The 23,191-nt window shown below is 37.3% G+C and overlaps 1 protein-coding gene across 1 annotated transcript in view; it reads right to left on the bottom strand.

Annotated features, from left to right (window-relative positions):
* TTN (titin) overlaps positions 1-23,191 on the bottom strand; it is a 235,038-nt gene that overhangs the window by 76,159 nt on the left and 135,688 nt on the right. Inside the window, 46 exon segments of the mRNA XM_071434272.1 lie at positions 273-551; positions 669-974; positions 1,061-1,257; positions 2,196-2,301; positions 2,391-2,690; positions 2,935-3,234; positions 3,329-3,444; positions 3,980-4,166; positions 4,280-4,576; positions 4,670-4,957; positions 5,056-5,177; positions 5,270-5,447; positions 5,555-5,702; positions 5,833-5,984; positions 6,269-6,553; positions 6,895-7,009; positions 7,089-7,276; positions 7,640-7,942; positions 8,055-8,357; positions 8,553-8,822; positions 9,462-9,728; positions 9,824-9,948; positions 10,052-10,460; positions 10,552-10,830; positions 10,915-11,181; positions 11,329-11,595; positions 11,702-11,870; positions 12,002-12,099; positions 12,255-12,521; positions 13,386-13,509; positions 14,991-15,133; positions 15,889-16,015; positions 16,925-17,064; positions 17,151-17,417; positions 17,881-18,147; positions 18,239-18,505; positions 18,618-18,744; positions 18,873-19,012; positions 19,518-19,781; positions 19,914-20,180; positions 20,286-20,549; positions 20,636-20,762; positions 21,230-21,369; positions 21,522-21,797; positions 22,031-22,306; positions 22,484-22,879. Coding sequence (XP_071290373.1) covers positions 273-551; positions 669-974; positions 1,061-1,257; positions 2,196-2,301; positions 2,391-2,690; positions 2,935-3,234; positions 3,329-3,444; positions 3,980-4,166; positions 4,280-4,576; positions 4,670-4,957; positions 5,056-5,177; positions 5,270-5,447; positions 5,555-5,702; positions 5,833-5,984; positions 6,269-6,553; positions 6,895-7,009; positions 7,089-7,276; positions 7,640-7,942; positions 8,055-8,357; positions 8,553-8,822; positions 9,462-9,728; positions 9,824-9,948; positions 10,052-10,460; positions 10,552-10,830; positions 10,915-11,181; positions 11,329-11,595; positions 11,702-11,870; positions 12,002-12,099; positions 12,255-12,521; positions 13,386-13,509; positions 14,991-15,133; positions 15,889-16,015; positions 16,925-17,064; positions 17,151-17,417; positions 17,881-18,147; positions 18,239-18,505; positions 18,618-18,744; positions 18,873-19,012; positions 19,518-19,781; positions 19,914-20,180; positions 20,286-20,549; positions 20,636-20,762; positions 21,230-21,369; positions 21,522-21,797; positions 22,031-22,306; positions 22,484-22,879 — 10,200 coding nt within the window.

The raw sequence follows: 23,191 nt of genomic DNA, 5'->3' as shown, positions 1-23,191 counted from the left end.
CTGCTTCCAAAGATGAAAAATAGTCAGAATTCTTAAAATTTTTATATTTATATGCTAACTTCTCAAAAAAAATGGGCTTTCAGTAGTCACTGAATAGTTAGAGCAACTTGAGGTAAAGCGTTTTTTCATGGGACTTCATAACATCAATCTACATGTGTCTTGAAGTGATTTTTCTGCCTGGCAGAAGCCATTTCTTTCTAGCCCTGTCTTCTGTCAGCTGCAGGGCCCAAGTGAAGATAAGCCTATATCTCAGAATGGAAGAACATAGTTACCTATGACTTTGACATTGACTGAGCCAGTTGTTGATGCCAGCTTGTTCTCCAGTGTGATAGTATAAACACCAGCATCAGCATGAACACTGTCTATCACTTCAAGCAATGCAGAAGTGTAGTCACTCTTCATTGTTGTTCTGTCACCAGCTTTCAACTCCTTGCCATCTTTGTGCCATGTTATAGTTGGGGATGGAACAGCTCTGAAGGGTATGGGGATACTTAGCTTCTGTCCTTTAACAACAACAATGTCACGAGTTTGTAGATCAATGGTTGGATTACCTGTAAAGGTAAGCATAATGTTATCAGAAAGTTGCCAAACACCCTTCTGTTTTTCAGTTATGCAGATCTGACAAAAAAAAAAAAAAAAAAAGAAAAGAAAAAGGAATTTATTCTTACAGTCTGGGTCCTTGGCAACAACTTTTTCTGAGATGTCTGATGGCTCACTAGCTCCAACAGCATTGACAGCTCTGACTCTTAGCACATATTCTTTGTCTGGAACAACTCCCTCCTCCACTTTACATTTTAGATCTTTAATTGGACGAGAATTGATTCGCATCCATTTTTCTGTTCCTGCTTCACACATCTCCACATTGTATCCAATAATAGGACTTCCACCATTCTTCTCAGGAGGTTTCCATGCAATGCAAATGTGCTTTCGGCCTGCATCTGTGACGTGTAAATCCTGAGGTGGTGAAGGAGGGCCTGCAGAAATGGAAAAGTATGGTGGGATTTTCCTCCAAGAACAGTACACTGCTTCTAAAATTCATACACTGTATTATTCTACTTACTTGTTGGATCTTCAATATGAATGAGGTCGGTTGGTTCACTGGGATGACCACATCCAGCTTCATTTTCTGCACGGACCTGGAACTGTACATCTGTACCTTCAATGACATCTGTCACTCTGAAATTGCAATCTGGACCAGATGTCTTCCCAGCTTTTACCCAGCGAGTAGCTAGCTTTTCTTTCTTTTCAATAACATATCTGAAGAGATTGGGGAGAATACTATGAGGCACTTGAAATAGGAACATTTCAGACTTCTTCAAGAAAGTAGATTAAAAGAGATTAGACTAGTTTAGACAGTGGAAAAGTAAAGAGAATAATGGATAATAGATTAATTAAATTTCTTCACACTTTAGCCACCTAGTCCTAGTGGGTCTCAGCCCCTAATAGGGCTGACATCACTGACAGACCCGGGTCTGGCTGTCAATTCTTGAAATTTGTTCTGTGTTTTAGAACTGAACTGAACTGTGTTCTCAGGTTATAGAGAGCTGCAGAGGCAAAAGAACCTCCAAGCTATATTTGTATCTTTGCTAGTTTGGATCTCAGTGGTCAGTCCATTGAGAATATTTGAAGATACTATTACTTGGCTGTCAAAATCTGCTTAGGACAGGCTATGGCAAAGTAATGCAAATTGAGTGACTTCTGTTTCTTCAGGCAGATCTCTGTAGTTGTTTCTTTGCTTTTTGTGACTGAGAAGGAGTAAAACAGTCTGTTTGAAAAGTGTTATAAAGAAGAAAATTATCTGAAAAGACTCATTTTAGCTGAATGTATACAGTTTGAATGACAAACAAAGGCAGAAGGAAAATACAAGCATACTACGTGCTAGATGATTTTAAGTGGCTATTATTCTACAGGAACTGGAGGCTATGGTCACATTATTTTTTTTTTTTCGCAGCTCCTAATTATTATATGCTGTTTTAAGGATGTTGACACACATTCACTGCTCAGGCACATTAGGTATTTTATTTGCATCATTTCTAAATTTTAAAATCAAGCCCTTCATTGCTTCTCTTAAATCTATCCACATAATTTTAATATAAAATGTTTCAATTTAAAATTTAAATATTTTGAGAGAAACGTCTTCACTTGTTTAAAGATGTTTATCTTCAGGAGCCTGCACAAACTTAAAATCACCTTACCTTTGAATTGGTCTGCCACCATCATTCTTAGGTGGTTCCCATTTCAAATCAACATGGCCTTTTTTCACTTCAACTATTGTAAGGGCATATGGAGGCCCAGGTGTTGCTAAGGTAAAAAAAAAAGGCACATATTAGAAGACTATGAATTCATGACATGTAAGCTAGTGATCACTCAGTAAGCAAATCAAAACTTACTGAAAGTATCTTTAGCAAGCACTGAGTCTTCAATTTCACAGTAGTCACTCTGTCCAATGGCATTTTCAGCAGCCACACGGAACACATAGAGGGAGCCTTCAGTCAGTGGGCTTACTGTGTACTTGGTATCCTTCACTGTCGTATCAACTGTCTGCCAGCCTTTCCGCCTTACATCTCTTTTCTCAACAATATAGTTGGTAATTGGGGAACCCCCATCTTTTTCTGGTACTGTCCATTTAAGATCTGCTGTATTTTTAGTAATATTAATAACTTCAAGCCATCGGGGTGGTGAAGGAGGATCTGCAAAATAGCAAAATAAAAAATAAACCAAAATGTTGCAATTCCCACAAAAGATCTTGGAAGACAGGGAATACACCAAAACTATCAAAACTTTGTATTTTCTGAACTGAAGCAGGGCAGATCTTAGTATTTCATAAGCCTTCCAAGAGTTCATTTAGTACCTACAAAGACAGACAGACATGGGGCTTTATTAAAGTCAGAGACTGTATTTGCAGTAGCAGCACATTCATGAAACAGTACTCACAGAGCCTCTCCTTGCACAGCACAGGGTCACTGGGCTCACTGGGCTCACTCTCGCCAGCCTTGTTCACAGCTCTCACACGGAACGAATATTCTTGTTTCTCCATAAGATCTTTGAGGAAGTGCTCCGTTGTTGGAACTCCTTCAGCTACTCTCACCCATTCGTCTGTTCCAGTCTTTAACAGCTCAATTACGTAAGATTCAATTTTTGCCCCTCCATCATGTTCTGGCTTTGTCCAGTTCAGGGTAAGGAATGTCTTGCCAATATCTTTCACAGTTGGCTTTCCAGGAGGCCATGGTGGATCTAGGCAAGAGTCCAGTATTAATTATGTCATTGATAACAATTTTTTTTTGTTATTGTTGCTAAATTAAACCATTAAAAAATGTGTTTATTGTACCGATTGGATCTTTCACTAAGATTGGCTCTGTTTCCCGGCTTGGTTTTCCAGGTCCTGCAAGATTCTCTGCCAAGACACGGAACTTATACTTCTTCTTATTTGTAAGACCTTTAACTCTGGAAATAAAAATTAAATTTGATTAAACGAAACCTAGGCATTAATTAATTTCTAAAACATCATTCTCTCCACTATTTATACCACAGATTACTTGGAAAATCTGAAAATATCCAAATTACAGCTAATGATGTCAACACATTGTCAACACTAAAATGGTTGAATGAATGTTTTGAGAACTATCTTGGATTTTTGCATGTTCCATGGTTTTTAGTTAATGAGAGTATCAGGAGAAAAAAAACCCTAAGGATTTTGGTAAATTTATACTTGGGATGACCATGTCTCTGCCATGTTAGAATACCTTACAGAATTATTAAGCACAGGAATTATTTAGCATAAGACTTAAAAGAAAAAAAATTCTTCTGTAAAGATACCCCTCATTAAAACTAATTTAAAAAGTAAGCTACCAGGGGTAGTTGGATCAAAACTTAGGGAAACTAGGAAAAAATAAAAACAAAGTAAAACTTATTTTAAAAGCTACTGTTAATTTTTTATGTCTCTGTGATCAATTTCACCCTAATGTGACTATAGTCTTACTTGAATGTTGTATCTTTCACTGGCATTTTGTTGCATTTTATCCATTTATCCTGCTCAGGATCATATCTTTCAACCCAGTAGCCAGTTATGGGGCTGCCACCATCTTCATCTGGCTCATTCCATGTTAAAGTGACTGAATCTTTAGTGACCTCTGTGGGCTTGAGACCTGTTGGAGGGCCTGGCGGATCTGTATAAATTAATTAAAAAACAAACAAACAAAAACCAAAACCATCAGTCAGGTTTTATTTTCCCTTCCTGTTAAAATACTGTAATAATTTATCATTAATTTAATTAACTAACCAAATGAATATTTGGCAATGATGGGGCTACACTGTGCTGGCTCCCCAACACCATACATGTTTTCAGCACTGACTCGAAACACATATTCTTTATGAGGAGTTAAATTGGTAGCTCTGAATTTTGTATCTTTAATTGTTGATGACAACTTGTCCCATATTTCACTGTCTGTAGCTCTTTTCTCAAGGACGTAGTTGGTAATTTTAGAACCCCCATCATCTCGTGGAGGATTCCAGGTTAGAAGGCAGGATTCGTTTGTGATTTCTGTTACATCAAATGCAGCTGGTGGACCAGGTTTATCTGTAGAGAACAAGATGTGAATGTTAATTTTCTGCTTGCATACCTTGATACATGACTAATGATTTATATAAATAACATAAAGTATATGCATACCGAGAACATTAACTTCAACAACAGCAGTAGCACGTCCACTGGAATTTACAGCTTCTATGATATAGGTTCCACTGTCACTCCTCTTGCTGTCTGTAATAGTGACTGTAGAATGATTAGGCTGGCTTTCAATGGTGATTCTGTTGTCAGGTCTCAAAATTTTGTCAGCCTTGGTCCAAGTAACCCGGGGCTCAGGCTTTCCAGTTACTTTAGCTGGCAGCTCAATTTTAGTTCCAGCTTTCACAGTAAGTCCAGCAAGAAGCTTCACATCTAAGAAAATTTCTGGAGCCTCTGATTTAGGAGAGAATGAAAATGTTGTTAGAGAAACAGTATTTCAGAGACTGGTAAAAATAAAGCAGCTATGGCAATTTAGCAAGTGAAGTAGTTACCTTTTGCATCAATGGCCTGAATATCATCAGTTGGCTTACTTGGCCTACTTGCTCCCATTCTGTTCAAAGCCTTAACCCGATAAGCATACCACTCTCCTTCCTGGAGCTTTGTTACTTCCATTCTGTCAAAAAAAGAAATAAAATTAAAATATTTAGAGCCAAGACGATGGCGCAATTAGTTAAGAGGATTTATCTACTAGGTTGATTTACTTACTTTGTTTCAATAACAGGCTCCCCACATATCTCCCACTTGTCTGTGCCACGTTGGGATTTTTCTACCAGATAACCCTTAATGCGTGCACCACCATCATATTTGGGAGGCTCCCATGTTAGGAAGATTCCTTTTGATGTTGGATTTCTCCATTTAACATTTTCTGGTGGGTCAGGCACCGCTATTAAAAATTAAAAACATATGGGGTCTTAGAAACCAGTGTAAGGAAGATATGTTATTTTTATACCTTACTTTGAAGAAAATCAGCAAAATTTCAAATATGCTTACTTGCTGGTACTGACATATTCACAGGTTCATCAATATATGCAGGTTCTCCAGGGCCACATTTATTGCATGCAAAAACTCTAAATAAATATTCTTTCCCTTGGACGAGGTCAGGTACAGTGAATTCTTGGTCAACAATATGATCCATAACCTAAAGAGAAGAAAGGTTCCAATGTGTTTTTAAAATTTATTTCCAAAGAGTGATTACAAAAATAAGACAAAAAACTCAGTAGCACATGTGAAAATAATATAGAAATTCAAATGAGAAAGAATGAACTTACTTTGCTCCATGTTTTCCGGCTTACTTCACGTTTTTCAATTATATAGCCAGTGACTGGACTTCCACCATCATCTTCTGGAGGTTCCCATGCGAGCTGCACTGTACTCTTGAGTACTTCTAAAACATTGAGCTCTCTTGGTGCACTTGGACAAGCTAGAAGTCACAGAAATACTATTATTTTCTAATTGGTGTTTGATAGATGATCTCTATGTAATGTATCTACCAGAAGACTTAGTCTTGTTAAGTCATTCCTCTTTAAACAGCAAAGTTACATATTGAAAACTAGAAAAGAGGTTTTTTGAGGAGTGATTTTTAGTTTTTAGTAATATTTTAATATACCTGGTTGGATGGTGTAAGATTATACATTATTAACCTAATTAGATTTTAACAAGACAAATGTGGAATGTTACTGCTAAAATATATACATGTCCACTTACCAATGACATTAACATTAATTTCTCCTGTAACAGATGACACAGGATTTTCTAATGTCAAGAAATAAATTCCCTTGTCTGGGCGCTCACTCGGAGTAATTACGAGTTCTGCAAAGGAGGCAGTGGTCTTCATTTTTACACGATCACCCTCTTCTAAGACTTGGTCACCAAAATACCATGTGGCAGTTGGCACAGGGTACCCAGTGATGGGAACACGGATCTTGATTGGCTCTGGTACAATAACTTCCAGCCCATCCTTAAATGCACTTAGGTCCATTGTAGGTTCAACTGAAATAGAATGGAAAGAGGATTCAATAAATTATCTTGAGATGGTTTTTTTTTTTAGGGATCTTCTCTGCCTTTCTTTCTTTCTGTTACCTCTCACTTTCCACAGAGGTAGGTGAGGAGACAAAAAGTCATGCCTTGCTCCTCAGGCAACCTAACAGGCTTCTATCTCATAGTACAGATAATTACCTCCAAAATTTATAATGGAGGAGAAATAGCTCATGATCTCAAATGCCTAAGGTGTACCAGTTGTCTGGTGAAAAATACACATATTACCCACAAGGTGCACTTTAATTGTGTGCCTTATCCGATTAATTGATTAAACAAAATGGCATGCGGCTTACCAAAAACATCATCTGCAGTTAATGGCCCAATAGCCTCTGCTGGGTCAGACACACCAGCTGCATTTTCTGCTGAGACTCTGTAGTAATAACTGGATCCTTGTTTCAATCCAGTGACCTAAAAACACACAATCATTTACTACCTCATATTAAAAATTATCTGCACATTTTACCTGTTGATGAAGAGAACATTGTACCTTAAAAGTAAGAGCAGGTACTAGTTTTGGGTTACAACGAATCCACTTGTCTGTTCCTTCCTCTTGCTTTTCAATAATATAGCCTAAGATTGGACTTCCTCCATCTTCGAGAGGGGGCTCCCATGTGAGCTGAACTGATGACTTAGTTTGATCTGAATGCTCAAGGTTAATGGGAGGACTTGGTCTCTCTGAAAAAAAAAATTGAGACAGGTTTATGCAACTGATAAAGCAGCATCGTTCTGCAAATTAAGTGTTTCTATCTTACAGTACAGGTTTTAAAGCCTTTGCTTAGCTTTTTCTAAACTGATTTTTTAAAATTGAGGTTGTACCCTAACTTCAGAGAAAAAAATTATTTGCAGTTCTTACTAAACCAAGTGGTAGCAAGGTATTCCTGCTATGTTTGAAGGACAAAAGTAGGGAATAGGGAAAATATAACTGTACACAGTATTTGTAGCACAGATGTTTGTCAGTTAAACTTTCCTGCACAAATGGCATCCAAAATACTACTGTCTCATAATGCAATCATAATTATATATACTTTGCATACTCACCAATTGGATCCATGATTTTTACTGCACGTGTAGCAGGACTTGGTTTGCCAACTCCAACCATGTTTTGAGCTCTTACTCTGAAGAAATACTCTTCATTTTCCACAACATCAGTCAGGACAGCTGACAGTTCATCAGCTCCTGTGGTCATAGCTGGCTCCCATCTGATGGTACCTCTGTTACGCAGTTCAATAACGTAGCCAGTAATCGGGGATCCTCCATCATCCTCAGGCGGTTCCCAGCTAAGTGTGGCTCCAAACCTGTTCACATCACTAACTTCTACATTTTGAGGAGGACCAGGAACATCTGCATTTTATTTTAGGAGGAAAAAGGAAAAAAAAGACATGTAGGTTCTTCTACTGTTAGAAATTGTACCACACAACCATCAAACACTGAGTTTTTTGTAACTTCTGCTCACCAAATTTGCTCTTAGCTTCCACAGGTGTGTCTGTTTCCACTGGCTCACCAGTGCCCACTCTGTTGCGTGCACTGACACGGAAGAGGTACTCAACTCCTCCTTTCTGAAGTCCAGTAACAGTGTATTCACAATTTTCAGCACGATCTGTGGCCACAATCCAGGTCTTACGCTTGATATCACGTCTTTCAACAACATAGCCTATGATTTTACTTCCACCATCACTTTCTGGTTCTTGCCATGCGAGACCAACTTCACCATCATAAGTTTCAGTGACTTCCAAGTTTCTCACTGGACCTGGAACATCTATTAAAGATATGACAATACTTCAGGGCATTGCATTGATTTTCTTCCCTCTGGCTAGAGAAGAGGAGTTTGAGGGGAGACCTCAATATGATCTGCAGCTTTCCCATGAGGGGAAGCAGAGGGCTTCCCCCTCAATAATGGCTTTTTACTCTGTGAAATAATGGTAAGCAAGGTTTTAATAATACGAGTACTTACCAATGACCTCTACATTGATGAATGCTTCTGCCTGGCCATGTTTGTTTCGAAGCACAATCCTGTACCTTCCCTTATCTGATTTCTTTGCTTCATAAATTTTGAAGGTAGTGCAGTCAGTTGTTGTATCAACAGTTGTTGTGGGCAGACTTTCTCCTGCTTTAAACCATTCAGCTTCTGCTCTTGGGTAGGCATCATATGGAACAGTCATAGTTAAAGGTTTCCCAACATCAACCACAAGGTTTTGATCACCAGTCTTGATTTTAGGTGCAGCTAAGAAAGATGAATGTGAAAAGTTCAGTACTTGCATATATATGTATGCAAAAATTGATATATTTGTGCAGTCAGTAAAGAAGCTCTAACACAGAAAAGTAAAAGGAGCTGCTGTGTAAACTCTAAGGAAAGCCTTCATATACTCGTAGAACAACTCCAGAGAAAGAAATACAGGCTGGTTGAAATGTACTGTGTCCTCCTATAAAATCAGGAAAGAAGGAATTGCTTTTTGAGAACTAATTTAACTATTCTGTAAAATAGACAAATTAGGAACTATATATCTAATATGACTTAAATGAGTAGGCCAAATAATTTTCATTGCTTTTATTGACTTAAATAAAAGCTTTAAGTTCCTTTAATCTTAAATCTTGCTCTTTGGCAAATACACATTGAAAAGTGACGGGTTTTCCTCAACAGCTGGATCAGCATGGAATAACAAAAAAAGGTTTGTTCCTTAAATTCATATTCACATAGTTTAACAGACTTGTTAAACAATCCTCAAATAGTTCAACACTTTTCTCAGCCTGACTGTGTATTCATTTTAGTTCAACTCCTTGAAAGAGCAAAAAATCAATTTAGTTAGAAACTAAGTTCATGAATCTAAGATTTTATAAAAGGAGCAGAAAACAAGAAACTTACCAGCTAATTCAAGTTTAGCTCTAGCTTCCTTGTCTTTGGCGATAAATCTGTATTCCCCTTGGTCACGGGGCTTTATGTCACACACCTGCAGCCTGTGGACCTTTCCTTCACTCATCATCTGATGTTTGTCACCTTGGATGATAATCATGTTGTTTCTCAACCACTTGACCTCCACACCATCTTTGTTCAATTCAGCCATGAAGATGACATCTGCACCAGGAGCTTCATAAATATCTTGCGGTGGTCGAATAATCTCAACAGGGATTTCTGAAATAAATGTTGATTTATTCAGTATTATTTTTTAATTGTTTCTACTATTATCAAATAATGTTGAAATAAATCCCATCCAATTTTACACATACCTTCAACAAAAAGTCTTGCCCTAGATCTCCTGTCATCCACTCCACAGGAATATTCACACTCATCATCTAGTCTACAGTCTTTTATGATTAACCTGTGCAGATTTCCATCCTTTTCAAACTGGTATCTTTATGGAGGAGAAAAATAGGCAGTATTTTAGTTTCCAGACAAAGCAATAAAGTAAAACAAGCATGTTTAGCACATTCAGAAGCATAATAAAATGTACATACTTTTTGCCTTCTTTGATTTCTCTTCCATTTCTGTACCATTTTACACTGACTTTCTCTTTGGAAAGCTGGCATGTAAAGACAGCATCATCAAATTCAGTGACAGTCTGGTCCTGAAGATGTTCAGTGAAGTCTGCTGGTGCTTCTGTGATGAGAAGCTCTGCAACTGATTTGTCTTGTCCAGCAGTAACAGTATATTCACCTTCATCTACAAACCCACAGTCTTTAATGATCAATGAGTGCTTGAATTTATCAATTTTGTACAAAATACGCCTGTCAAATGTGATCTCTTCTCCATTCTTTGTCCATTTGAGAGTTGCATTGAGGCGATTGACTTTGCACCAGAATGTGACAGTTTTCTTTTCCATGGTCTCAATGTCTTCAAGGGGCTCAACAATTCTCAGATCCTCCTCTGTTCGGACAAAAAAGCAAATATTTTTACAACTTCATATAAAATGGAATGTAAATGATGAAACAATTTTAATGTAGTGCAAGTTATTTACCTAATACTTTTAAGGCAGCAGAGCTTTTAACATGTTCACCTCTCTGGTTTGTCAGTGAGATGGTGTAGGTAGCTTGATCTTTCAACTCTGCATCTCTGATTCTGAGAGTGTAGACTACACCCTTCTGAACAATAATGTACTTTGCACTATCAAATATTGCCTCGTCATTTTTGTACCACTTCTCTTTGGCACCTTCTTTATTGACTTCACAGTTGAAGATAATTTCTTGACACTCAGCTACTTCTTGGTCCTTAAGAGGAGTTATAATCTTGAGTTTTTCTGAAATTGAGAAAACAGAAGAAATAGGACATCATGTAGTATAAAGAATGCAACAAATCTACACATTGATAAAATAAAACTTACCAATCACTGCTAAGTGTGCTGTAGCTTTAGCTTCACCAACCATGACAGTATACATTCCTGTATCTCCTAGAACAGATTCTTTGACCACAAGTGTTCTCTTTTTGCCATCTGAAATGATGTCGTACTTATCACCAGGCTCCAGGACTGTGTCACCCCTTAGCCACTGTACTGCAATGGCTTCTTTGGATACTGAACAGACAAATTCAGCTTTTTCTCCTTCAAGCACCTCAAGGTTTTGTGGTCTGGTAAGAAATTCTGCTGCAAGTTCTGAAAGAAAACATTTTTGTACATATATATATATATATATTATTTTTTACTTGTGAATGCAATAAACCAAATTGTGTATTATTACTGATTTTCAAATATTTTAATTTTTTTTTCCAGGATACAAGCCCACCAAAGAAGTACTCTTACCATGTACAGTAAGTTTTCCTGTTGTACTAGAACTTGGGAGCTTGCAAGTATATTTGGCAGCATCTTCAGGATGAGCATTATGTATAACAAGAATTCTCTTTCTACCATCAGAAATGTGTTCAAATCTGCCACCATCAGGCACCTCTTCATCTCCTTTAAGCCAAGTAACTTCAGCATTAGGCTTCGAAACTTCACAGATCAATTTTACAGTGTCATTTTCATTTACTTCCAGATCAGGAAGATTTTTTGTGAAAACAGCCTCTTCCTCTGCAAAAAGAGTTTCAAAAGATGATTAAAGCCTGCCATAAAAAAAAACAAACCCACTCTCACATCTTTATTGTTCACATATTAGATTCGAAAACACTGTGTTTACCTATCACTGTAAGTAGGCCTGAAGTTCGAGCTGTTTTTGCTTCACAGGAATATTCAGCTTCATCATCAAAGACACATTTACTGATGACAAGAATGTGTTCTGCACCTTTAGAAATTATGTCATACTTTTTGCCTTTTCTAATTTCCATGCCATCCTTAAACCACTTCACCTGTTCCAGAACAAATTAACATGGTTTAAACATACCCATCATAAATTTCAGTGTGTTCTTTTATAGCAATATATCACAGTTTTCCCCTCTAGCTGAAAGAGTAACTGAGATTAAAAAGTGTCACTACAGACCTTGACATTTGGACGAGAAATTTCACATTCAAACCGAGCAGATTCTTTTTCTTTAACTTCAAGGTCAGTCAGGGGTTTAAGGAAGTCGACACGAATAGCTGTAAGAGAATAGAAAATTTTAAAATTTTTAGTAGAGGGAAGTTATGCTAGAGAAGTAAAAAATTGCCAACATTGATACTACTGCCAGTCATAGACACTTGTACAATGCCTTTACAGCACCCAGACATTTTGTAGAAAACCGTGAATTACTCACGCTCCACATTGAGGAAACATGATGTCTTAAAGTCCTTAGCATCACAGGTGTATGTTTTTGCATCATCCAATGTGCAGCCGCGGATGATAAGTTTTCTGACCCTGCCTTCAGAAATGATATCATACTTCTTTGATTTGTGAATTTCTTCTCCATTTTTGAACCATTTAACTTTTGCATTTTCCCTGGAGACTTCACATTCCAGTACTGCAGTGGCTTCCTCTTCAACAGTCTGGTCCTCAAGTGGTTTAGTAAATTCAACTGGGGGTTCTAAATGAAACAGATACAGTTTTGGTAGAAAAGATCTAAACTACAGGCAGTCTTCTGCTTGCACAGAACTATCCTATGCTGTTTACTAATTTTCCTTGACAAAAAGGCTCTTAGATGTCCCTACTGAAGGTTTCTTAAAACAATTTTTATTTTTAATAAACAGACATTTTTTGTTAATTCAGGTTAATTTCCTCATTTTCAGCCTACTGTAAGATTAGACTGGATGATATCCTTGTCCATGGGGTTTTTAATTAAAAATCATCACAAAGCCTTGCAACTCAATTTCTTTAGCTGAACCATACCCATGTAATCTCAGAGACTCTAAACTTATCCTGTGAGCTCAGAGAATGCTTAGGGGTTTTTTTCAGTTTTTCCTTGAATTACTGGATCAGTGTGTGCAGTTCTTTTCCTTCTGAAACAAAACCCCGCCCGCAAGCAGTACAAGTGGGTGTACAGACAATGTTATCTTGTCCCTTGACTGATGGAGCAGTTATACTCTGACAGGTTTCTGGATATTCAAAAGAACTGAAAAAGCCACTGGGAGCCACAAAGGATGGTATTTGTGGGTCCTCTTGAGGCCAATTGAATGTTCAAGACTGCAGCAAAGCCCTGGAAGTCCTAATGAACTGGTTTATCTCCCAGATTTGACCCATTTCCAGTGTTTTCCCTTGTTCAGCTCTTCTGTGAAGAGATTTTATGTAGGTTGATTTTTTTAATCAGGGAAGTTATCTACCAGTTGAATATTGTATATACGATACCACTCTTTGATAAAATAATGTGTATTTATCAAAGTTTCCTATTCCAGGATGAAGCATGAATGGAACAATAATGTTGATTATGGTTTAACTAAAATGACTGACTTACCTTTCACAAAAAGATTTGCTTGAGTTCTGAAATCTTTTGCTGTCAGTGATACTTCTCCTGCATCTGTTAACTTGACGTCTCTGAGAACAAGTGTGTGAACTCTCCCTTCAGCACGGGTCACAACCTTACAAAATACATAAAAACCCCACTGTGAATATCTACAACAAGTATTTAAGAAATATTTCATGAAATAGAATGCTATTTATGATTTGTGGAGTTCGGTTGTCCACTTTCACGTGAAGTTTTGACTACTTCCTTTTGTATATACTAGATATAACTCAGTCCTCAAAATTTTGAGGATTTTGGGACTGACTTGAGATGATGTCTATTTTGAACAGGTATTAATAAATACAAAAAAAAAAAGCAAATTTGTGGGAAAAGTTGGCATTACTGCTGGCTACATGTAAAGGAAAAACTTTTTCAACTATGAAGAGGTTTGGCACCCCCCACATACACTTCTCTGGAAATGCCAATTTGTCTATTTATTATTAATATTTTTCTTGCCAGGCAGTCATGACTATCAACCCACTGCACTGATCAATAGCTTTTCACATTTTTATTCTGAAACTCAGAAGTAATTATCTTGATTTATTTCATGATTCATGTGCTGAGTTTCAACTTTGTTTATGTGTCCTTAATAGGGTCCCTTGTCATAATGATCTGTATTGATATTGCTACATTTTTTAAAAATTAAATATTTATTTATGCAAATTTCTTAAAGCTAAGAAAGATCTAGCAAAACCTGAAAAAAAAATTACAAATTGTATCTAAAAGAAATAGTAATCTGTACCAAAGTATTATTAGCAGCATTATTACAGGTTCTGAAACTTTGTTAGGTCATGCAATGCCTTGAAAGTTTACTTTGTCTTAAGCTTCCAACTTTTATTTGAATTTGCATTACTTTTTTGGGTCTAGTATGTGAAAAAGAAGTCTTACAATCAGTAATATCTATTTCCGTTTCTTAATCTATTAATTTACGTTTCTTTATTTATTTCCCCTATCATTAACTTTAAACATTAAATTGACCGCATTCCAGGCTGCTCAGATCTCAGAGTTAAGAGCCAGCACTTGATGAAGTGTTAAAAATAGCTAGTGAGAAGAGCTTGACAAGCAAATCTGCCCAGAGAGTTATCTGGAGAGCCAGAACAAATGCCTGAAATGGAATTTGAATCCTCTTAATCCCCTTATATGTTGAATTGGACTGCAACTCAGCATTCAGGAGAAATAAAGGCTTTTCCTGATAGCACCTTTCAAAATCCTCTCACGGTAACCACAGGTAATCTGAGTAAAAATTATTCAGTATCCTTGTGGCTGAGTCTCCAACAGAATCAGGTACAAAATCACTGTTGTAATGATTGATATTTTGGAACCTTTGCTTCCCTTTGTATGATAAATAATTGTAGCATTCCAGAATACTGGAATTTCTGGGAAAAACTGTTGTATCTGATTTAAGGATGATTTAGCATTTGACACAGCAGTACTAAAATACTTCTGTGCCTTAGTACTTCCGCTGGGAGAGAATAAATAAGAAACAAAGCAGGGGAAGAGACTTGAAAGACAACAAGGAGGAGGAAACATGAGAAAAAGTAAAGTTTAGTTTTTTACCTGATCACCGGGCTCCAGTTTCTTTCCTTTCAGGAACCATTCTACTGGGATTCCCTCATAAGAGAGTTCGCAATCGAAGGTTGCTGATTCCCCAGCTGTCACTGTTACATCCTTGAGGGGTCTCAGCAAGCCAATTACTCGAGCTTGGTAAGGAGAAGACATAATTTTTAGATTAGTCACTTCTACCCAAGAGAGAGCTGCTGCCCTTACGTACTAATCTCCATGGTGGCTTCCCTCAAGAGAGCCAGACATCGCAATGCTGCTCTTTAAATTCCCTAAATAGAAGAGGCCACCCTGGGTTCTTAGGGGAGGGCTGGTCACCTACAATTTCCTATTTGCAGAGTGTGTTTCTTTAAATTGAACAAGGTCAGCAGGAAAGTTGCTCTGCATCTGTCTCCTTGCCAAGCCTTGCATGCCTGTGGCTAGATAAGGCATGTGTTTCCAAAATAGCGAGGGCTAGGATTGGAGTGGGAAACAAGTGGTCTTCAACTGTGTAGTCTGTCCCTGTCCATCAAGCTCTTAACCCTATCCCCAGATGTCACTGTTATCCTATCCTTTCCAGCTAACGTGACACTTCGATGCAGCACAGCCTTTGCTTGCAATATTTGATTTCATAACAGCATATATGATGGCAGACCATCAAGCAACCTTCAAGGCCATCTCCTTAATTTTATTTCTCCTATGTGAATAAATGATATATAAGGTTAAAAACACATAGCACATTCCTTAACAAAAAAAAAATTAAGACAACCTGAGTAACTAATCCCTTAGCTGCTGTTTTGGAAAGGATTGCTGTGGGTTCAATACAGTATAGAGATTTGCTACCCATTCCAAAGAGGCAGTGAGTACCAGGTTTTCACTTAATTAATAAATTAATTAAAGTTTAAAAGACACTCACGTTTCACTCGAAGGTGAGCACCAGACTTGGCATTTGCTGCTTGAAAATCTACTCCACCAGCTTGATCTAAGCGTACATTGTACAGTGTAAGGAAGTGCTTTTTTCCTTCCTCCTTGATTTCACATTCCTGCAGAAACAGAATTGAAATAGTTTTTTCAGTATCTTTTTTGTACTACTCACAAAAAGAGCCCCTCCTTCTTACACCATGAATCTGTTTTCTTCTACTCCATTCACAACTCTTGGGCCCATGTGAAATATTCATAGGTCTTTCCTTTCAACTCTCTTAATACAGTTGGAAGGAAAGGGAAAGAGGCAACACATTTCTGTGCTGACTGAGTAGCAAATATATAAATATATGTGCAGACCAGTCAGAGGCCTAGTTCCCCCATGGGAACTAGAAATTGCTCAGCTTGTGCTGTGACCTTTCCTTGAGAAGACATTTCCTTCTTTTATTGAGACAGTGATTTTCATGACACTTCCAGTCTTTCTGTATTATTCACATTTATGCCATTACATAGAAGCCAGATTATTGCCAGCTGTGATTGTACTATTTCTTTATTTTCTAGATCTTTCCAACAAGGAGTTTATATTTGATTAAGCTCTATACCATTTTACTCCAATTTTAGCTGTCACAGAAATGCAAGAGAGTTTGGAAATGTGATCTACATCTATTTAAACCAAATATAACTCAAAACCCACAGGAAAAAGCATGAAATCTGATGCCTGCATTTTTAAATGCTGTTGTGTTTAAGTTAATTCCACATGGTCTTTGCACTTAGGATACATGATTGTTAGGTATTGTTAACAATGCAGAATGTACCATTTCATGTGAAAATAATTTATTATTTAGCTATTTTGGATTACTTTTGTACTAGATTTAAAACATTATTAATTTAAAAACCCACTATTTTTAATATAGTGACTCTTCCTGAAAGCAGGAAATCAAATTTAGTTTCTGTGGTCACCCTCCCTCATACTCTACTTCCGTGCAAAGTGTTGAGACACACATAAAAAAATTAATGAAATATTTGCTTACAGCTGATTCAGTCAGGGGTTCTCCTTTTAGCTTCCAATTGCCATGGACACCTTCCTCAGAGATTTCAATATCAAAACGGGCAGTCTCTGTCTCAATCACCTCCACACTGTATAGTGGTCGCACAATCTCAATATCCCGGTCTGGAGAAGAAAAACACAATTGACTCCCTCAGTTTCTAGCAGATCCCAAAAGACTTCTACAGAGCAGCCCATTTAAATAGCCATACCTTCAATATCGAGTTTAGCAGAGGTTTGGTCAGTACCACAGTCACAAGTGTACTGTCCAATGTCTTTCTTCAAAGCTTTCTTGAGAATAAGGATTCTCTTTTTGCCATCAGCCTTAATAACAACATTCTTTGATGCAGTAATTGGCTTGCCATCCTTCATCCATTTCACTGGGGCATCTGCTTTGCTGATTTCACATTGTAGGATTACTTCATCTTTCTCCACAGCAGTGTAGTCCTGCAGCTTCCCAGTGAAATAAGGGTCTCCCTCTGCAAGCAAAAGTTAAGATATATTTCAGTCTGAAGTTTTAGTCTTCTAGAAAGAACAACTAGCTTCTACCATAAAATATATTTCCTGTTTATATCCCACAAGAAGGATTAAATACAGTCCTTTTTCACAGTTCTGTTACAAAAAAGAAAACAATAAACACCTAATAAATTGTTCAGGGCATTACTAATATTAGTGACAACATTCTTTTGATGCTCTAGGAGTTTTAGAGCACTGCTTTAAGTATGTACTCACTAACTTTGCAACTTTGCATGAAATTTTAAAGTTATTATAATCATCCTTCATGAATAGGTAAATGGAGACCCAAGGAAGAAAAACAAATTGTTAGATTTTCAAAATCATAATTTAGATTTAGGCCAATCCCAAGACCTTCTGATTACTAATTTTTATTAATAAAACTCTTCTGATAATATACATCAGGTGAATTTTTTTGGGTATTCTTACCAAGAACAGTGAGTTTAGCTTCTGAGGATTTGCCCATAGCTTCCACTTTTATCTGAGAAGTATCATCAATAGTAAGATCTTTGATTGTGAGTGTATGGAATTTGCCATCATCTGTCATTGAAACCACTTTGCTGGTATGTAACCGTTGGTCATTCTTGAACCAGACCACAGTGATATTTTCATGGGAGAGTTCCACAGTGAACTCTGCAGTTTCTCTCTCCTTCTTTGTTACATCCTTGAGAGGAGTGATGAATTTCAGGCGGATACCTGTAACAACATAACGTGTCATAATTTTATCAATAGAAACTATGCAAGTATATGATACAAAACTTTCCTAGAAAGGCAAAGTATAACAAACCTTCAATAATTAGCTTGGCACTTGTTCTTTTATCCTCAGCTTCAAATGTGTATTTTACTTCATCCTCAAAGGCAACAGATTTAATAATCAGAGCATGCTTTGTTCCATCTGAAATGATTTCAAATCTTTCATCAGGAGTGACCTCTTCTGTTCCTTTCAACCAGCGGAAAGTCTTGGGCTCTCTGGATACCTCACATTCAAACTTAGCTTCATCCTTCTCAAAGACCTTCACATCACTTAGTGGAGTGATGAAGATAAGAGGCAGTTCTGAAATCAAAGAAGAGCTCTTTCAGATCAGTTCATACAGTGCTTTCTGACACTACATTTGTTCTGATGCCCTGAAATATATATGGAAATGTTGGCCAAGTGCAGACTGTACCTTTCACTTTCAGATTAGCAGCACTTTTAGCATTGGCAGCTTGGAAAGACACTTCTCCAGTCATATCAAGTTTGCAGTTATGAAGGACAAGAATATGCTTCTTCCCATCTTCAATGATTTCACAGTCCTGGTGATAAAGAAACACACACATCCCACCGTAAATATTAATATTCTAAGATGCCACTCAGAAAACATTATTATTAATCATGTTTTTCTACTGGAAATGATGGTCTAAAAATAAAGAAGAATTCTTACAGGTGAAGGTGTTAGGGTTTCTCCTTTTAGCTTCCATACAGGATGGACATCAGGCTCAGAAATTTCAATTTCAAAGCGTGCTGTTTCACCAACAAATACTTCCACTCCATACAGTGGGCGCTCCACTTTAATTAGGCGAGCTAAAAAAAAAAATAAAATTCAAAAGTTTGCATCTGTTTACTCACAAATTGTATACCATAGAAATGTAATATTGGAAAGCACCTTAAGTCTCTCCCTTTTCTTTCTTTTGGGCATTCAAATGCTATGACCAGTAGATGTTTATCTAACCTCTTCCTAAAAAGCAGCAAGGGTTGTCTACAACCTCCTTCTATGTCTGAAAATGTAGTTATTTTTGGTAAGAATATTTTTCCTAATAATTTACCCAGATACCTCTTACAGTGAACTAAACTGTTTTTATTTCCTGATGGTGACTGGACACAGAGAGTAACTCTCTCCAGTAATTGTCAAATATATTGTCTCCTGTAATCACTGTTAATAACTTTAAATGTAGATATTTCAGCCATTCATCGTAACAGCATGCTTTTCACAGGTACATTTTTGGTCTTGCTTTCTGGACAGTCTGTCTGTCTACACTGGTTTACAAAGGTTTTGCTATTTTCCCTTAGTGAAGACATGATTACTTACACTCCACGCTGATATTGGCGCTTGTCTTGTCAGTTCCACAGTCACACTCATAAACACCTTTGTCACTCTCTGCAGCCTTCTTGATCTTCAGGATACGGCGCAAGCCATCCGTTTTTATGGAAATTCTGTTGGAAGCTATTAGTTCTTCACCATCTTTGTACCATTTTACTGGCACATCTTTGCTAAGTTCACACTCCAGAGTAATATCATCTTTCTCGACAGCACTGTAGTCTTGTAATTTCACAGTGAAATATGGATCGGCCTCTACAAAAGTCATAGTAAATAAGATAAATTAGTTATACAAATATACTAAAATGTCAATATTTGGTCACTTTCTACTTATAAAAATGGTTAATATTTATTCTATAGCAGATTTCAAATTATTTTTGTAATTACCTAAGACTTTCAGGTTGGCTTGTGTATTCAAGTCCTTGACTACGGCCTTTATTTCTGAGATATCATCAAGTGTTACTTCTCTCATTTCTAGTTTATGAACTTTGCCTTCTGAAGTAATCAAAACTGTTCTGCTTGTGTGAAGTCTCTTGTCATTTTTGAACCATTTCACAGGCATGTCTTCATGAGAAAGCTCAAACTGAAAGTGGGCTGTTTCCCCCTCTTTCACTGTTTGATCCTGCAGAGGTGATATGAACTTCAGCCTCACACCTGTAATGCAGACACATAAATACATTCAGAAAAAAGGCTAATGTAGTCCTGAAAGATATATTCTTTATCTTCTTGTTGTTCTTTTGTTCATGAGAAAACACTTGCCTTCCACAAACAGTCTTGCTGTGCTCTTTTTGCCATCAACTTCAGCAGTGTATTCTCCCTCATCATCAAACTGTGAATCATTGATAACAAGAATGTGCTTCTTTCCATCTGCAATGATGTCAAATTTTTCTCCAACCTTGATTATATCAGTGCCCTTAGACCATATAACATTGGCCTCTCTGGTAAGGACACATTCAAACCTTGCTTGGCGCTTCTCAGGAACAGTGACATCTTTCAGGGGCACAGCGAAGTCCAATTCGATTTCTGGAAGCAAAAGACAACACACCATTTGTAACGAGCTCCACATGAACTCTGTCTAAGCTGGTGTCACACCCTGTGGGACATTGTACCTTTTACTGTCAGGATGGCTGTAGTGACAGCGTTCAGGGCCTGGTAAAGGACTTCACCAGCTTGCTCTAACTTGACTTTGTGTAAGGTTAGGAAGCGTTTTCCTCCTTCAGCTTTGATTTCACATGTCTGGAGAGATGACAGACTTGGTTAAATACAAATACCAACATAATGCAAATGCCTTGCTGCTATGTGCTTTTAATAAAGGGATTTTCATAAACATTGTATATACAGTAAAGAGTCAGGTAGGAAGAATGAAATTGCTTTTCAAGGAAAGTTAATACTTTGACTCAATAATTAAATATGGAATACATTTCTTCAGCAATCCACAGAATTCTTCAGAATGTCAGAATCATTCCCACAGTGTATGTAGGATATTTCTATTATTGCTTGAATTATGTGCTGTAATACCTTAAGAAAGTGAAGGCCTTCAAAACTTAGCTTTTATAAAATATAATTCTTACTTAGAGAATCAGTTTTTTAAATCATATATTCTGGACTGAGTAGCAATGACAAGTCTTTATATTAAGATTCAAGGAATCTGTTCACAGTATTTAATTTAAATAAATTTTTTTTTAAAATTCAAGGATGCTTACAGGTGAAGGTCTCAGGACTTCTCCTTTCAGCTTCCATTCACCAGGAATATCATCCTCAGATATTTCTGTATCAAAGCTTGCTGTTTCCTTCTCATAAACTGTAACATCCTCTAATGGCTTCAGAAGCTGAACTTCACGTTCTACAATGCACAAATAAACATATGTATAATTAGATCAAGTTTTGATAGAGCTTTATAATAATTCAGGTTACCTTTAATGTTTGTTCATTTAGATGTTTTTCAACACTGGCCTACAAGATGATTAAATATAATCCAAATAAAAGCTTCCTTACCACCAAGGGTCAGTTTAGCTGGGTATCTGCGACCTTCAACTTCCACTGCATATTCTCCAATATCAGCAGGACCAGCATTCTTGATTTTCAGGAAAATTTTATTTCCTTCTTTCAAGATTTCTGTCTTGTCAGTGGGTTCAGCAGGGATTTCCTCATCTCCTTTGAACCATTTAATGTTTGGTGTATCCTTGACAATGTCACAGCTGAAAGTAGCTGTTCCTTTTGGTTTAACATGCTGGTCTCTTATGGGTTTTACTAACCAGTCCCTTATAACTTCTGCATGACAAAAAGTTACACAAGAAAACAGCTTAGCAGACTTTTATTACAAACAGACGTGTCATAAAAAAGAATAAAGAGAACTAAGAGATTTTGTACTACAACAAGCTTTTAATAGCTGTACAAATCCTATCTGTCCACTTATACTCTAAGACAATGAGAAAAGGTTTTCATAATTTTGGAGCAGCCCAAATATCCTTGAGAGAAAAAATAACATGATTTTTGTTACTTACCTACTACCTTAACACAAGATGAGCATGACAATTCAGAGTCTTCCACCGTAACAGTGTAAGTGCCAGCATCAGCATCATCTGAATCCATGACTGTGAGGGAATGTGCCAAACCAATAACACCCAGAGCAAATTTCCCAGGCGTGGCTTTGATGATTTTACCGTCCTTTCTCCAGACCACATTTCTTTCTTTGTTAAGCTCACATGTTAAGTACAGTGGCTGGGTTTTAATGACAGTCACTTCTTCTTCAAGGGTTTTTACAAACCGCACTGGGAGTTCTGTGGGAAACAAATTATTTTGATTTGTCTCCTTTATACATAGAATATGTGATGCAGAAATACCTTATATAATTTGTGTAGTGATTGAGGGAAACAAAAGCATGCATCTACCAACTACTGTAAAATTACAAAGCACCAACTTGAGGAGTTTATTGATAAATTTGAAATAGGGAATACCTTCAACAATAAGTTTGGCTGTAGAGGTCTTCTCTTTGTTCCCCAGTTTTAATACACAAGTATATTCACCAGCATCAGATAGCTGGACATCAATAATATGCAGCTTCCTATCTTTGCCATCAGCAATAAACTTGTGTTTTGGGCTCTCTCGGATATTGCTTCCATCTTTCATCCAGCTGGTAATTGCAGTGGATGGTGAAATTAGGACTTCAAAGATTGCAGAAGACCCAACAGACTCAGCTTCCTTTAGCACTATATCTTTCATCTCCTTGACAAACTTCAGTGGTACAGCCTTGAGCTGGTAAGTAAATGGAGGCTCTTCAGGAGGTTTTTCACCACCGCTGCCTGGCCTGAGTTTCCTTCTTTCTGCATCTGCTGGTGAAGGTGTCTTCTTGGCTGTAATTCAGATTCAGAAATTAATAAATGAGTCTTGATTAATTGCTTTTGATTGTAGGCTGTGCTGATTTTGTTGGGGGAGATTTAACAGTCTTCTAAGTAGCTAGTATGGGGCAATGTTTTGGATTTGTGTTGAAAGCAGTCTTAGTAATAGATATTTTGGTGATTGCTGAGAGGCTCTTGCAGAGCTAAGGCCTTTTCTGCTTCTCATACAGCCCCACCACTGAGCAGGCTGGGAGTTCACAAGAAATTGGGAAGTGATACAGCCAAGAAAGCTGATCCCAACTGACCAAAGTGATATCCTACACCACA

Source organism: Agelaius tricolor, unplaced genomic scaffold, assembly GCF_023055355.1.
Source record: "Agelaius tricolor isolate 1412-34295 unplaced genomic scaffold, bAgeTri1.0.p SCAF_10, whole genome shotgun sequence".
Taxonomy (NCBI): Eukaryota; Metazoa; Chordata; class Aves; order Passeriformes; family Icteridae; genus Agelaius; species Agelaius tricolor.
This window is presented reverse-complemented; position numbering and strand designations above follow the sequence as displayed.